We start from the raw sequence: 13,630 nt of genomic DNA, 5'->3' as shown, positions 1-13,630 counted from the left end.
GCCATTATCTTATCATCGTCTGCGAAGAAGAGAGAGAGTGAAGTAGAGTGGGACCGATCAGACTAGCAAATCCAGGGCATTGATTGGCAATGAGTTAGAATAATTGCGGAAGGGTATTTAACTGAGACTGGGGAAATAAATCTTCAAGATAGCATTTTGAAGCATTTCTATGTCTATACAAAGTAGCAGCTCATTGTTAATTTACCAAATAGATACTACAGACATATACAGAAATAGACAATGAGGTTTGAAACCACACTGAGCTATACCTAGGAATGTGTTGAATAGGAGATACAAAGGAAGAGTGAGAGAGAGGAATTCTGGGCAACGGCAAATTTCTCTACTTGGTTTTATGTAGTTCTTGAAATAACAGGCAGAACATCCCTAGGAAAGTACTGTCTGAAATACAAATGAAAAAATTTGCTTTACATTTTATTTTTTCTATGTTTATGAGTACACATGCATAAATAACGAAGGATAAAAATAAAATTCATGCAGTGGTTACCTATGGGGAAGGTGGAACTTGAGGGACTATATCAAGGAGGACTTTGGCTTTTTCTATAAAATCTTTTATTAGTGGGAATATATTTATTAATATTTCTTGTATAACTAAATTTTAATTCAAAAGCCATTTGCAAAGTTTTTTTTTGACTACTTGACAGAAAACAGGAGGAAAAGGGACAATGTTAGAGCCCTATAAACTTAAAAGGAAGCCAAGATTTAGTGTAGAAAGTTAAGTGTTGTAGATGGAGATGAAAGAGATATTTTGGTATTAGGACAGTCAAGAAATACAGATTCATTGCATGCAGAAGCAAAAGGAAAGTGAGCATTTAAAGATGGTTTATAAGTTTTTGTCTCTGACATTGGAAAAAATTTCCAAACGTACCTCATAGCAGTTCTGGAAAACACATTCAATTTTTTTTAAATGGCTTAAATTATTCTTAGTCAATTTGAGCTTTACGGAAACTGGGATCAGTTCCTGAGAGTGCAATCTCAAGTTCCAAAGTAACCCTTTCTCTATATGATTGAGAAATTCAGAACTGATCAATTACTAGATAACACAGGCAGAAAAACTGGGATAAGTTATAAGAGCAATTTCTTATGTTATACATGCCAAACATTGAATTGAATAACTTATCACTGGAATTGTTCAGAAGGACAATTTGATAGTCTATTATGTTCAGTTCAACTCAACAATTGTCACTATGTCTGCTCTGTGAGAGATATTTTTCTATGTGGTGTAGAAGTTTCAAAGAAAATTAAGGCATTTTTTTTAATTTAGGGAATTTATAGCCTTGTGGAAAGTATAATAATTATATACAAATGTATAGTCAAAACATTTAAAGGCAAAAAGTATACAGATAAAGCACTCAAAAGGCAAATTATGGGAAGAAGAGATCAGATGTCACCGAAATAATCATGAAAAATTTAATGAAGAAGATATTTAAAGAGGAGCCTTGAGATATCAGTAGAGTTTCAAGTTGGAGTTGGAGTTGTCAGGATTGAAGTGGAGTAAACAGTAAAACACACCATTAGGAAAGTTGCATGTCCATGACAGAGCATTTATCAGACTGATTTTCTTAGAATTGCAGAATATGTGAAGAGAGAAAAAGATGGATTAAACTTCATAGGAAAGTTGAACCAGAATTGTGGAGGAATCACAGACAGGAGTTTCTTCTTCATTTAGTTGGTGTAAGAGGAATAACCATGAAAGAGATGCTTTTTGGTTTGTTTTTATATTCTAATACAAACTGATTCAGCTATTTGGAAAATTACTTCAAAGTGAATGATGGGTGTTTGGGGGCAGAAATAGCAGTATAGAAAGGAATTTGGTTAGTTATCTGTAAAATTAGCCTAACTGAGAGATAGTGAGATTATGAATTCATATTTTAGTGGAGTAATAGGTAAGATTGCCTTAGGTGGGATTGACTAAATCATGGAGATAAGTGAATTGGATAATATCTAGCTCCACTGGACTGTAAAATTGCATGTTTATAACTCCAATTTGTGATAAATCTTCATTGACTTTGAAATAGATATCTATGATAGCAGAATTGTTAAAGATGTGTTCCCTTGAAACATAAAAGTTTGAGCATAGCTTTTTGAATTGGCTTTGTTTTTACACTATAGATGATGGGATTCATCACAGGAGGGATGAGCAAGTATACATTAGCAATGAGTGTGGGCACATAGGATGGAGCATGTTTTCCAAATCTGTGAACAAAAGACAGGCTGATCAAAGGGATGTAGAGTATGGCCACAGCAGTGATATGAGAAATGCAGGTGCTGAAGGCCTTCTTCCTCTCCTCTGGGGATGCAATGTTGAGAACCGAGCAAATGATCAAGACATAGGAAAGCAGGATAAAGACAGAGTCCACCCCAGCAGTAGAGATAATTGCAGTTAGTCCAAATACACTATTGATCTTTGTATCTGAACACGAGAGCTTCATCACATCAGGGTGGAAGCAGTAGGAGTGATGGAGCTCATGACTATGGCAGAATGATAGACGTTTAAGAAGCAGGACTAGTGGTGTCAGAATGACTGTCCCCCTGGTGATGACTGCTAGACCAATCTGTCCAATCCTTGTGTGCGTTAGAATGGTAGCATATCTCAGGGGGTTAGAAATGGCCACAAAACGATCAAAGGCCATAGCCAGGAGCACCGAAGATTCCATGAAAGTGAAGAGGTGAATGAAGAACATCTGTGATAAGCAAGCATTGAAGCTGATTTCCCGGGCATTGACCCAGAAGATTCCCAGTACTGTCACCAGTGGTGAGATGCATAAGCCAATGTCGGTGGTGGACAACATGGACAGGAAGTAGTACATTGGCTCGTGGAGGCTTGGCTCAGTGAGGACTATGAACAGGATCAAAGTATTTCCAGAGAGGGCAGTCAAATAAAGGCAGCAGAATGGGATGGAGATCCAAGTGTGGGCCCATTCAAGTCCACGGATGCCAGTCAAGAGGAAAGTTGGCAAAGTGGAGTTATGGAAACTTGGCATTAATGTATACAGGAGTGGAATTCTCTTGTTTGATCTTGACTTTCTAAATTTAAAATTTATTTTTAGTTCAAATTTACTATAAATTTAGCAAAATTCACAAAACTTCAGAGTACAGCTAAGTCTGGCATCTATATATACCCATGTAACCACTCCCATGATCAGCTGATACATCCTTACCACCAACCCAGAAGGCTTCCTAATGCTTTATGCTTAACAATGTCTACTCCTGTAGTAACCATTGTTCTGACTTCTAGTACTACAATTACTTCTCTCTGATCTTGATCTTGGTATAATAGAATTATGTAGTATATACTAATTGCATCTTGCTTCTTTCACAAATATTATGTCTGTGAAGTTCATCACTGAAATAAGATATTGAGTTCAATTTAATTTCAATTTACTTAGCTAAATCTATTTGATGTTTATCACTTATTATCTTATACTTTTTTAAATCTTATACTCTTACCAATATTTTTAGTATGTATTTTATTCTTCAACTGGATTATAAACTTCTACTTGAGAATAGGAGTTAATCTTAATTCTGCTACATAATAATAGGAGTGAATTTTATCTAATCTTTGCTTCATAGAATTCATTGCTCATAGTAGATATTCAATGTGTTTCTGGTAATTGATTTATATTTTATTTGCCTTCTTGAAATACTCTATTCAACCATGAGCAGAACTTGGTCTAAGAAAACAATTGACTAATTTTGCCTTGGAATTTTAGAATTATTAAACTCAGATTCTAAGTGAAAAGTCATTTTAACTTAGCAGGGAAACCTCTCTTTGTCAGGTTTCACTTATACCTAAAACTCTACCCTAGATAACATCAGTTTACCCTGCCTTGTTATATTTATTTACTAAAGTGAACTAGAGGGAAGAGGCTTCAGGTCCTGTGAATCTGAAGCTTGATATTGTTTTTAATTTGTAACATTAAAATATTGCTTTGCTTACCATTATAGAGTCTGCCTCTGTTGTGCTAAAAATCAATAGGGAAAAATCTTCTTTTGTGTCATGTATTCCCTGGTCCTTAATCTAGTCTTTGATCTCTTATAGGATTGTTCAGGTATACAATATTGTGTGAATCTAAGACAATGTTCTATACAATGTTCTAGGTATTTTACAAAGATTATTTCATTTGAACCTATGGTAAACTTGAGAGAGATATTTTTATTACAGATAAAACAAAGAGAAATTCAGAAGTTAGTATAAATTACCAAAGGTCATAAAATCTGGAAGAGATTACACTGAGAATCAGAAAATAAGACTTTAGAACTTGTGCTATTAAAAACTACACTATACTTCCTAATGAAAATAATAATTATAATAATAATAATGATGATTACTTGTATTTCAACAGTAATATAATTCTCTATTAATACATATGGCAACCATGTTAGAGATATCTATGTTTTCAAATCTCCTATATGATAGTTTCATGGTTCAGAGATGAAGCAACTGTATTTCTGGATTGCATATGTTTTGGAGGACATCTAGATAAATTATTGAAACAATTTATCAAACAATTTAGCAAACGGGAAATTCTTAAGCATAATATGGGATACATTAATTCAAATTAATCTATAGTAGACATAAATTTATTGTAAAAATAAAGCTATTGTCCAAAATATATTTTGAGCTCATTTAAGACTTCTGTTTTTCCTTTAAAAGCCATCCAAGATAATTTTCATTAAGTATATCCATTTTTGTACAATTTTATCATCAAATTAACTACATAACTTACTTATGGATGTAGTCAAAGTTTAGTTTGACTATTTCTCCAACATCCTGTTATCTATTTAAACATACTTTCAATTCCATAGGCATCTCATGGATAATGTTATTTTATTCATTTATTTTCCAAATTTAAAATATTTATTTAATCTGAAGCTAATCTCCTAAATATTTCCCTGTTAGCTTAGTGGTAAAGAATCTGCCTGCCAATGCAAGAGTTATTGGTTCGATCCCTGGGTCAGGAATATTCCCTGGAGAAGAAAATGGCAACTTACTCCAGTATTCTTGTCTGGGAAATCCCATGGACAGAGGAACCTGGTGGGCGTCCATGGGGTCAAAAAAGAATCAGACACAATTTAGCGACTAGACAGCAACAACAAATCTCTTAAATATTAGATCCATCTCTTTAACTCTTGGATTTCTCCATTAAAGTATCTCAAAGTCAACTCAAGCACCAAATGATGGCATCTGAATTATTTCCCACAACTTGTATATTCTATTTCTTCCCATTTTGATTGCCAGCTCTATAGATCTGTTGTCAATCTATAGGTCTATGGTAACTTAATATATCAGGGTGCCTAATTCAGAAATCTGAATGTACTCTCACTTCCCATCTGTTGATCATCGATATCTATCTATGTTGCAACTCCTTCTAATTTGTATAGCATATTGCTTTCAGAGTTTTCTAAGATTTAAAATAGACTTTGGGATTAAAATATACACACTACTATACATAAAATAGACAACCAAAGGGGACCTACTGTATGGCACAGGGAGCTATACTCAATATCTTGTAATAACCTATAATGGGAAAGAATCTAAAAAAGAATATGAATGTAAATGTAAATACATATATAGATATATATATACACACATATACATATATGTATATAGGCATCACTGAGTCACTTTGCTCTACCCCTGGAACTAACCCAACATTGTAAAACAACTATATTTCAATAAATTGTTTTTAAAAATAAAATAGAATAGACTTCCATTTTAAAGTATTTTTAGCCATTTATTTATTGGGAGAGAAACCAGTCTTTCCCAATGTTCTATTAAGTTTTCAAAAAAAGATACGGGGGAAAAGAAATAGACCAAAGAAACACTGAAGTTAAAGCTGACAGATAGTCTTCATCCAGAATTTTTTGAAGGTGATTAACTGCTCCTAACTAAGGAATATAGACATGAATTGAGTCAAAACATAGGACAGAACTTAAAGCCATTATGACAGACTACATTCAGGAATCCAGAGTCTGTATCCAAAAAAAAAAAAAATCACCTTTTTTTAAAGGATATTTAACTATACAGTGACCTAGGGCATTTTTCTTTCCCAGACATCTCATCTCAAGAAAAACAGGCAAAGACGATGGTGTGAGGGGTGTCATTAGTAGAGACATGTTGAATTTTGAAATATTCACTAAAGTACATCTTTGTCAGCAGAAGTGAAAACAGAAGAAAATTTGGCAACAGCATAATTCTGGAATTTAGGTTTTAACTGCCTCTCTTTCCAAAGTGGCAAAGAGCTAGAAGTGTTGGTAGCATGGGTGTTAGTGGGACTGTAGGTTCTAGAAACTGGAAAATGGGTCAGAACCTGCACTCTACATGATCATAATTTGTGAGACAGCATCCAAGATCAAGTCATATGAGTAGTTTATTGGGGGTAAAAAGGTGTGAAAAGATCTTTCTTTGCACTACAGAAAAAAAATGCTAGTATAAAATCTTTAAAATATTGCATAAAAATAAAAAGAGAATAGCATCTCAGTCATCAGTATCAAAGATGTTAAAACCCCTGTAGAACGAAGAAGAAAATATCCTAAGGTAATTCAGCTAATAGACCATAAAGCATTATGAAAGAAAAAAATTGGAAAAGAAAGCCCAAAATAATGAGATACTAGTAACATAAAGAATTAAAGCAAATATTAGATGTAATTCAAATCAGAATTGAGGTACAATAATTTAAAGATTTTATTTTGAGGTTTTGTTATTATATGTGCCATGAAATACACACATAAAAGAAGCACATTTTTTTTTTTTTTTTTTGCCATGATTAACTAAACAGATAAGAACAGAACATCTACATGGGGTTTGGGATTTCTGAATAGATATCCGAGCCATAGAAGTCAACAAAACAGGGGAAGTAAGAATAACCAGGAGCTCCGAGGGCCTGGAGATCAGGTACCAAGGTGAGCGGGGAATGCCTTACCTTTCAAGATGTGGAAAATTAGAAGGCGTACAAAGAAAGATGTTGAAGTAGCAATGCCAGAAGACTAGATAAATTGTTGTCTTCACTTCTGAAAAAAGTTTTCCTTTTATTTAAGCTAAATTACTAGTGATGCAGCCTTATTTCATCAGACGTATTTTATTATAGATACAACCAAGTACTGTTTCTGATCTGAAAGCAGCTGCTTGACTTGGCATTTAGACAAGAGGAAAGACTTCTCTTACTCTTATTTTGGGTGAGTGTATGGGGGCCACCCATTTACCTCTAAGAATGGAGAATTTTATAAGGGAACTTGCTGATGTAGTCATTTACTCAGCGGGAAGAAATACACCCCAGGGGAATGTGCCCTTCTGTTGTGCTTTACCTCCCTGCCTCCAGGTTATCTTTCTGGCACCAGGAAATGTGATGCTAAGACAGACACAAAAGAACCAAGAAAAATGAACATTGACACAGCAAATCTGTGTTTACCTGCTTTAATTAAAAATAAAAATGAATCATTATTTGAGCATGGATATGTCATTTAATGAGGATCCAGTAATCCTTAATTTTCATTCTTTGTGTTTCTCTTGACTCTATCACATAGCTTTTCATGCACAACTAAGTGAAATAATAGATGCTTTGAAAGTATCTCCAGGTAATAACATAGTAGCAGGGTGATAGTGCATATGCATTAAATGTAGTTAAAATGAGCAAATGCATTCCTATAATTTAGAAGTAAGCAGTAAAATAGAATTACAAAGTCAAGTGGCTCCAGGAGTGTAGCCCTTTTCATACAAGAAGAAAAATTTGGCAACATGGTTCCCTGGTGACTCAGATGGTAAAGAATTTGTCTGTAATGCAGGAGACATGAGTTTGATTCCTGGGTCAGGAAGATCCCCTGGAGAAGGGAATGGCTACCCACTCCAGTATTCTTGCCTGGGAAATCCCATGGACAGAGGAGCCTGGCAGGCTATGGTCCATGTGGTTGCAAAAGAGTTGGACATGACTTAGTATCTAAACAACAAATCATCTAAGATGCCAAAACCTCTTCCATCCTTCTCTCCTAAACTCAAGGTCAAGCTTGCAAAGTATGACAATTCTTCTAGCCCCCTTGTCACCCATTCTTGTCTTGTTTTTGTTATAAATGTTACCTAGCTAACCCCTTGTTGGTTGTTTGTCTATTTTGTCCCAGGGATGTCCCACTACTGCTTGGACATTAAGCTCTCTTGTCTACCCTTTAGACTTTGGGGGTTCTTATAATTGCAGCCTCCTGGTTTTTTCTGATTAATCACTGCTATCTGGCCTCTGTTATGTCAAGGCCTTACCATGTGCAAGGATATTAATGAGCCTGGCTCTATGACTGCATCTCCAACTGTCATTCCTGGTCAGCAGAGTAGAGCCACTTCTCAACTTCTTAGTGATGCTGATATCATCTTCACATGTCACTCCTTAATAGCCTTTGAATGACATGTCCTCTAGGCCCTCTTCAAGGACACACTCAAGGGTGGGTCTTATGGCTTTATATAATCTACTCAGAGCAGTTTGCTCACTTTTGTCAGCTGCTCTATTATGTTGGTTAAAGAATGGTTCCTAGAAGAGGTAGAATTTGAATACAATGTAGATTAAAAACCAAAGAGGAATTAATGTGATATTCTAGAGTAGGAAGTAGTAAGATTCAATGTGGAGTTAACCTCTTATATCAGTGGAATGGTGAGAATTCAAATTCAAGCCTACTTAGAATCCTGGCTAATGATGTAGATAAGCAAGTAACTTATTTCAAGGCTGAGAGATGTCAACTAGATCCATCCTTCTGCAGGAAAAATTTTAATTTTTTCCATAAATTGATCAAATGGGAATTACTGGACAGAATTGGAAAAAGGGAAAGACAGAACACAACAGATATACATAAATGAAAGAATCAGGGCATACGTAAGGTATAGAAAAACATAGTGAAAACAGTGTTATGCCTTCACATTCACATAGCTGTTTTTGTTTTTGTTGTTCCCCTTGTCAGCTTCTTTTATTTCTACCTGTGACCTAGGGAATGAGCTACTCTGATCTACAAGATTCTCCTGAGTATCTTTTTCATGGTGCTTGTTGAAGTACTGAATTTTATTAGAATGCTAATTTAGTAAATTTACCTCAAGTCCACTCTGCATCTAAGCGAAGCACAAGCTAACCTCCTTTACTGATTTACAGTAAGTAGCATGTATATGTGGAGAAGGAAACGGCAACCCACTCCAGTATTCTTGCCTAGAGAATCCTGTGGACAGAGGAGCCTGGTGGGCTGCTGTCTATGGGGTCACACAGAGTCAGACACGACTGAAGTGACTTAGCAATAGCAGCAGCAGCAGCAGCATGCTGTGTATGTGTATCCTAGATAATTTGTAGACCAATACAATTCAAGCTAAATAAAATTATCCAAGTTTCTGCTTTCATCTCATAAAATCCCTAAATATATTTCTCCCTTCCCATCATCTTTTGTGTGTGTGTGTGTGTTTGTGTGTGTGTGGGCGTGCGTTCAGGTCCAGCCAGAAGTATCCAAAGAGATATAGAATCTTTTCTTTAGCAGGTTTAGCTAGGATTACATTTTATAATGCTATAGGCCTTTGGGCATCTCAAAGTAAAAGTTCTTCAACTTTAACATTTTTATGTGTTCTGTATTTCTGAAGCTCTATGCAGGAAACAGGCATGTAGAATTGTCAGAACAAAAGTCCCCTATATATACAATTCAGGAAGAACAATGGAATTTCTAAACCAAATCTATAAATCAATTCTTCTTAAAATAGTAGTGTTCAAGCAAAAGATGTTCTTTAAGCAACTAATGAAAATCTTGTAACCTAAATTCACTTGGAAAAATCTTATGGAGAGAAAAAAACCGAAGGAAAGAGGAGGAAATATTTTGTGTTTTCATATTCTTTGATGCTGTGCCTAGATAGGACCTATGAATTTAAAATTCAGGAGAGTATTCTTCCATGAAGAGCAAAATGGTGACACAATACCTCTTACATTATTCCACAGATTTGCTTCCAGAATACTCTTCTCCATTTACCTTTGGAAACATTTTCAGCTTAGAAGCCAGCACAAATAAGGGGTATAACTTTGTATTAGCAACTATCACAACACTTCATACATTATTTTATAAATTTTTTGTCTCTATAATTATTTTACACATTAGATTTTAAGGGCATTATCTTCTAATTTCTATTGCTTTTCACAAAGCCAAATGTAAGACAGACCCCAGTCACTGGTATGCTGGCAAACTGAAATCCTAGGAAAAAAGAAACAAAATTCATTTGCAATATTTATCAATTCCATAGTATCAGTGGTGATTCTAGCTGTCAATGTGGCATCATTAATGCAGAGTTGAGAAGAGATGCACACCATGGCTTCGGGCAAACTGGTGTGAGTTGGCTCGAGCTCACAGCTGCCCCCAGTGTTTCTGAGATTCATGGCTCATCCCTCCTATCATGGACCACTTTTCCAAAGGCACTAATATTGATGGGTCTCCCATCAGGTTTCCATCTCCATTTTCCTCTGTATTTTTCAACTATTTTGTGCAACTGAGCTTTAAGTTTCTGTCTATCTCTTAAATTGATACTGTTATCCTGCATCTCTTTTCAGGAACCAAACTTTTTAAGTCTAGCTATGTATCATCATTTATAGCCTAAAAATTATGAATTCTTTACTTTGGTTCTTTGACTAAGAGGGCCATGTAGGCCCTGCACGGCATTTTGTGAATCCTCTGACATTCTATGGAAAATAATATGAGTATTTTTAATATGTGATTGTTTTCTGGAAAAGGGTTGATGGATTTCTTTAGGTTTCAAAAGGACCTTTGTACACAAGAAAGTTAACAAATTCTACCTCAAAGGTCCTTACATGCCATTTTATGATCTCTTCCAGTTCTCTAAATTGCTATAGTGAATTAGCTAATATCCCTAATCCTTGAAGATTTTCTATTGGTTGTTCAGTACTAGATAATGACCTATGCCATGGCATGCAAGCCATATCTATTTCTACTTTTTGTACTATTAATTATGAATAAAGACTAAAAGCTAAAATATACTGCTAGAAATTCATTACAATATTTTAAATGCATGATACACAGATGTGAAGACCCAGTTCCTACTTCTGATCTTGTGACATTTTTGTAGTTGCTTTTAGAAGAGTACACAATATGTTTGTGAAGAACACATTATCTAAGATATAAAAAGCGTGAATTCAAGTCTCAATCCTGCTCTGTTAGATGTCTTGCCTTTGATGGCCTAAATGTCTTTGACTAAGTTTCTTCACCTCTAAAATACAATTAATCATTTCAATGAGCAGTTTTGAAGAATAAATGGTATATATTAAAGGCAGTTAATAGAATGCCTAGTATAAAATACACAATAAATGTTAGTTACTATAGGCATTACTTAAATTATTTCATTATTACTATTTTTCTGCTTCTATTATTGGACTGTAAATCCCTTAAGGTATATTATATATGTATTTTATGACTGAAAACTCAAAAATGCTTACTAAATATTTGTTGAACAAATGGAAATATGAGAAGAAAAATGTCCAAAAGACAGTAACCTACCAGAATTGCTTTTCTACAGTGAAAGCCACTTCTATCATGATTTTCTCAAACTTAATTATCTCTGTCTATTTCATAAGAAGACTGAGTATAGCCTTGCGAATCTGCTTTGTTTTTACACTGTAGATGATGGGGTTGAGCACAGGAGGAAAAAGCAGGTACATATCGGCCATCATTGAATGGACTACTTTAGGAGCTGATCGCCCATAGCGATGCACAAATGACAGGCTAATCATGGGGATGTAGAAAACAGAAACTGCTCCAATGTGGGAGACACAGGTGCTAAAAACTTTGCGTCGTTCTTGAGGGGAGGAAATACTGAGAACAGAGTGAATGATCAAGATATAAGACAGAACAATGCATGGCGTATCTACTCCTGTGGTCAGGATGAGATCAATTAATCCACAGATGCTATTGGCCCGAGTATCTGAACATGCTAATTTAATCACATCTGGATGATAGCAGTAGGAGTGGGAAAGTGCATTCCCTCCACAAAAATTGAGGGGCTTAAGAAGCAAAAGTAGTGGTACAATTAATACTATAGTGCGTATAACTATCAAGAGACCCATCTGAATGATTCCATAATTAGTGAGAATGGTAGTGTACCTCAGAGGATCACAGATGGCCACATAGCGGTCAAAGGCCATAGCCAGCAGCACCCCAGATTCTGTGAAGGTAAACCCATGAAGAAAAAACATCTGGATAATGCACATATCTAGACTGATTTCACTTGCATCAAACCAGAGGATACCTAATGTGGTTGACATTGTGGAAACAGTCAAACCCAAGTCAGCAGCTGCCAGCATGGAGAGGAAATAGCACATGGGCTCGTGGAGACTCTGCTGGGTGATGATGACAAACAGGATCATGCTGTTCCCACAGAGGGCAGTGGCATAAAGACAGCAGAAGGGAATGGAGACCCAAGCATGGGCAAACTCTAGGCCAGGAATTCCAGTCAACAAGAAAGTTGGAAATTTAGATGTTGAATTACCTAAGATTTCCATGTTTTCCTGGACTGGTAGCATTTATCTTCACAATGTGCACATCCTATAGAAATAATACATTACATTGTTACATGAAGATATCCAGATAAATTTTCTCTTGGCTAGGAGAGTTATCTAAGGTCATGGATTGTTTATATATATATATATATATATATATATATATATAACAGAGTATGATTTATAGCTTTCACTATATATATATAAAACACATTTATTCTTAAATTTAAGAAAACACATCCAAATAATTCCATACATTTTGATAACAACTATTTTCTATATTGATAGAATTTTTTTTTTTCATGGAAGGTGCCATTTTATTTTATTTTTTATTTTATTTTTATTTTATTTATTTTATTTTTTATTTATTTATTTTTTTAATTATTATTATTTTTTTTTCCAGTGGGTTTTGTCATACATTGATATGAATCAGCATCTCCATCATATTATAAGATTAAATGGGTAGAGAGTTAAGAAAAATCAATACATTGAATACATTCAATTTTGAATATCTTATGTAAGAAATGACAAAGAGAAATTCAGCTAAAGATGTTGAGTCTGCTGTGCCCATGTAGGCATGATTCTCCAGGCAAACATTTCCAGGTTTTTGCTAGTAATACATGTTTGGAAGCTACCACTATATAAGTGCCATGTTAATCCAGTGGTGTGGGCGAATACTTTCAGGGAGTAGATTTCTATAAAAGAAAACCAATAAATATGGAATTTGATAGAAGTTATTGGAAAGGACTATATAGACTAAAGCAAGATGAGACTGGATAGCCTTCCTGGAACCACTAAAACCAAGAGAGTCTAGTGTCATGTCTGGGTGTTACATGAACAATAGTACTGAACTGCTTGAGTGGATCTTCTAAGGATCAAAAATGTCAAATGCTGCTAAGAACACATGAATGACCCTAAGAAACAAAAAAACAAACAAAACTAGATGAAATCCAGCAATGAAATCTGAGAATCTGCCACAGTGGCTTGGAGAATAAATGGAAAAGTCCTGGAGGCATGGCATATATTACTTCTAGAAATTTGTCAGTGAAAGCAAGGAGAAAAATAAGCCATGACTAAGGGTGACCATAAGGTGGATGGAGGATATT

The 13,630-nt window shown here is 35.0% G+C and overlaps 2 protein-coding genes across 2 annotated transcripts; both read right to left on the bottom strand.

Moving 5' to 3' along the window:
- Positions 1-2,057: 2,057 nt before the first annotated feature.
- On the bottom strand, positions 2,058-3,002 carry LOC122703106 (olfactory receptor 51F1-like). Its single transcript, XM_043917198.1, has one exon. It carries the CDS (start codon positions 3,000-3,002, stop codon positions 2,058-2,060), a length of 945 nt encoding a protein of 314 aa, XP_043773133.1.
- Positions 3,003-11,591: 8,589 nt separating this feature from the next.
- LOC122703016 (olfactory receptor 51F1-like) lies at positions 11,592-12,548 on the bottom strand. Its single transcript, XM_043917134.1, has one exon. It carries the CDS (start codon positions 12,546-12,548, stop codon positions 11,592-11,594), a length of 957 nt encoding a protein of 318 aa, XP_043773069.1.
- Positions 12,549-13,630: the final 1,082 nt, after the last annotated feature.

Source organism: Cervus elaphus, chromosome 1 (genome assembly GCF_910594005.1).
Source record: "Cervus elaphus chromosome 1, mCerEla1.1, whole genome shotgun sequence".
NCBI lineage: Eukaryota > Metazoa > Chordata > Mammalia > Artiodactyla > Cervidae > Cervus > Cervus elaphus.
Note: the sequence above shows the minus strand (reverse complement) of the source record. Positions and strands in the feature narration are given on the sequence as shown.

Bases quoted from the DNA above. Each gene is read 5' to 3' on its own strand.
- LOC122703016 (XM_043917134.1), bottom strand. From the start codon at position 12,548: ATGCTACCAGTCCAGGAAAACATGGAAATCTTAGGTAATTCAACATCT.
- LOC122703106 (XM_043917198.1), bottom strand. From the start codon at position 3,002: ATGCCAAGTTTCCATAACTCCACTTTGCCAACTTTCCTCTTGACTGGC.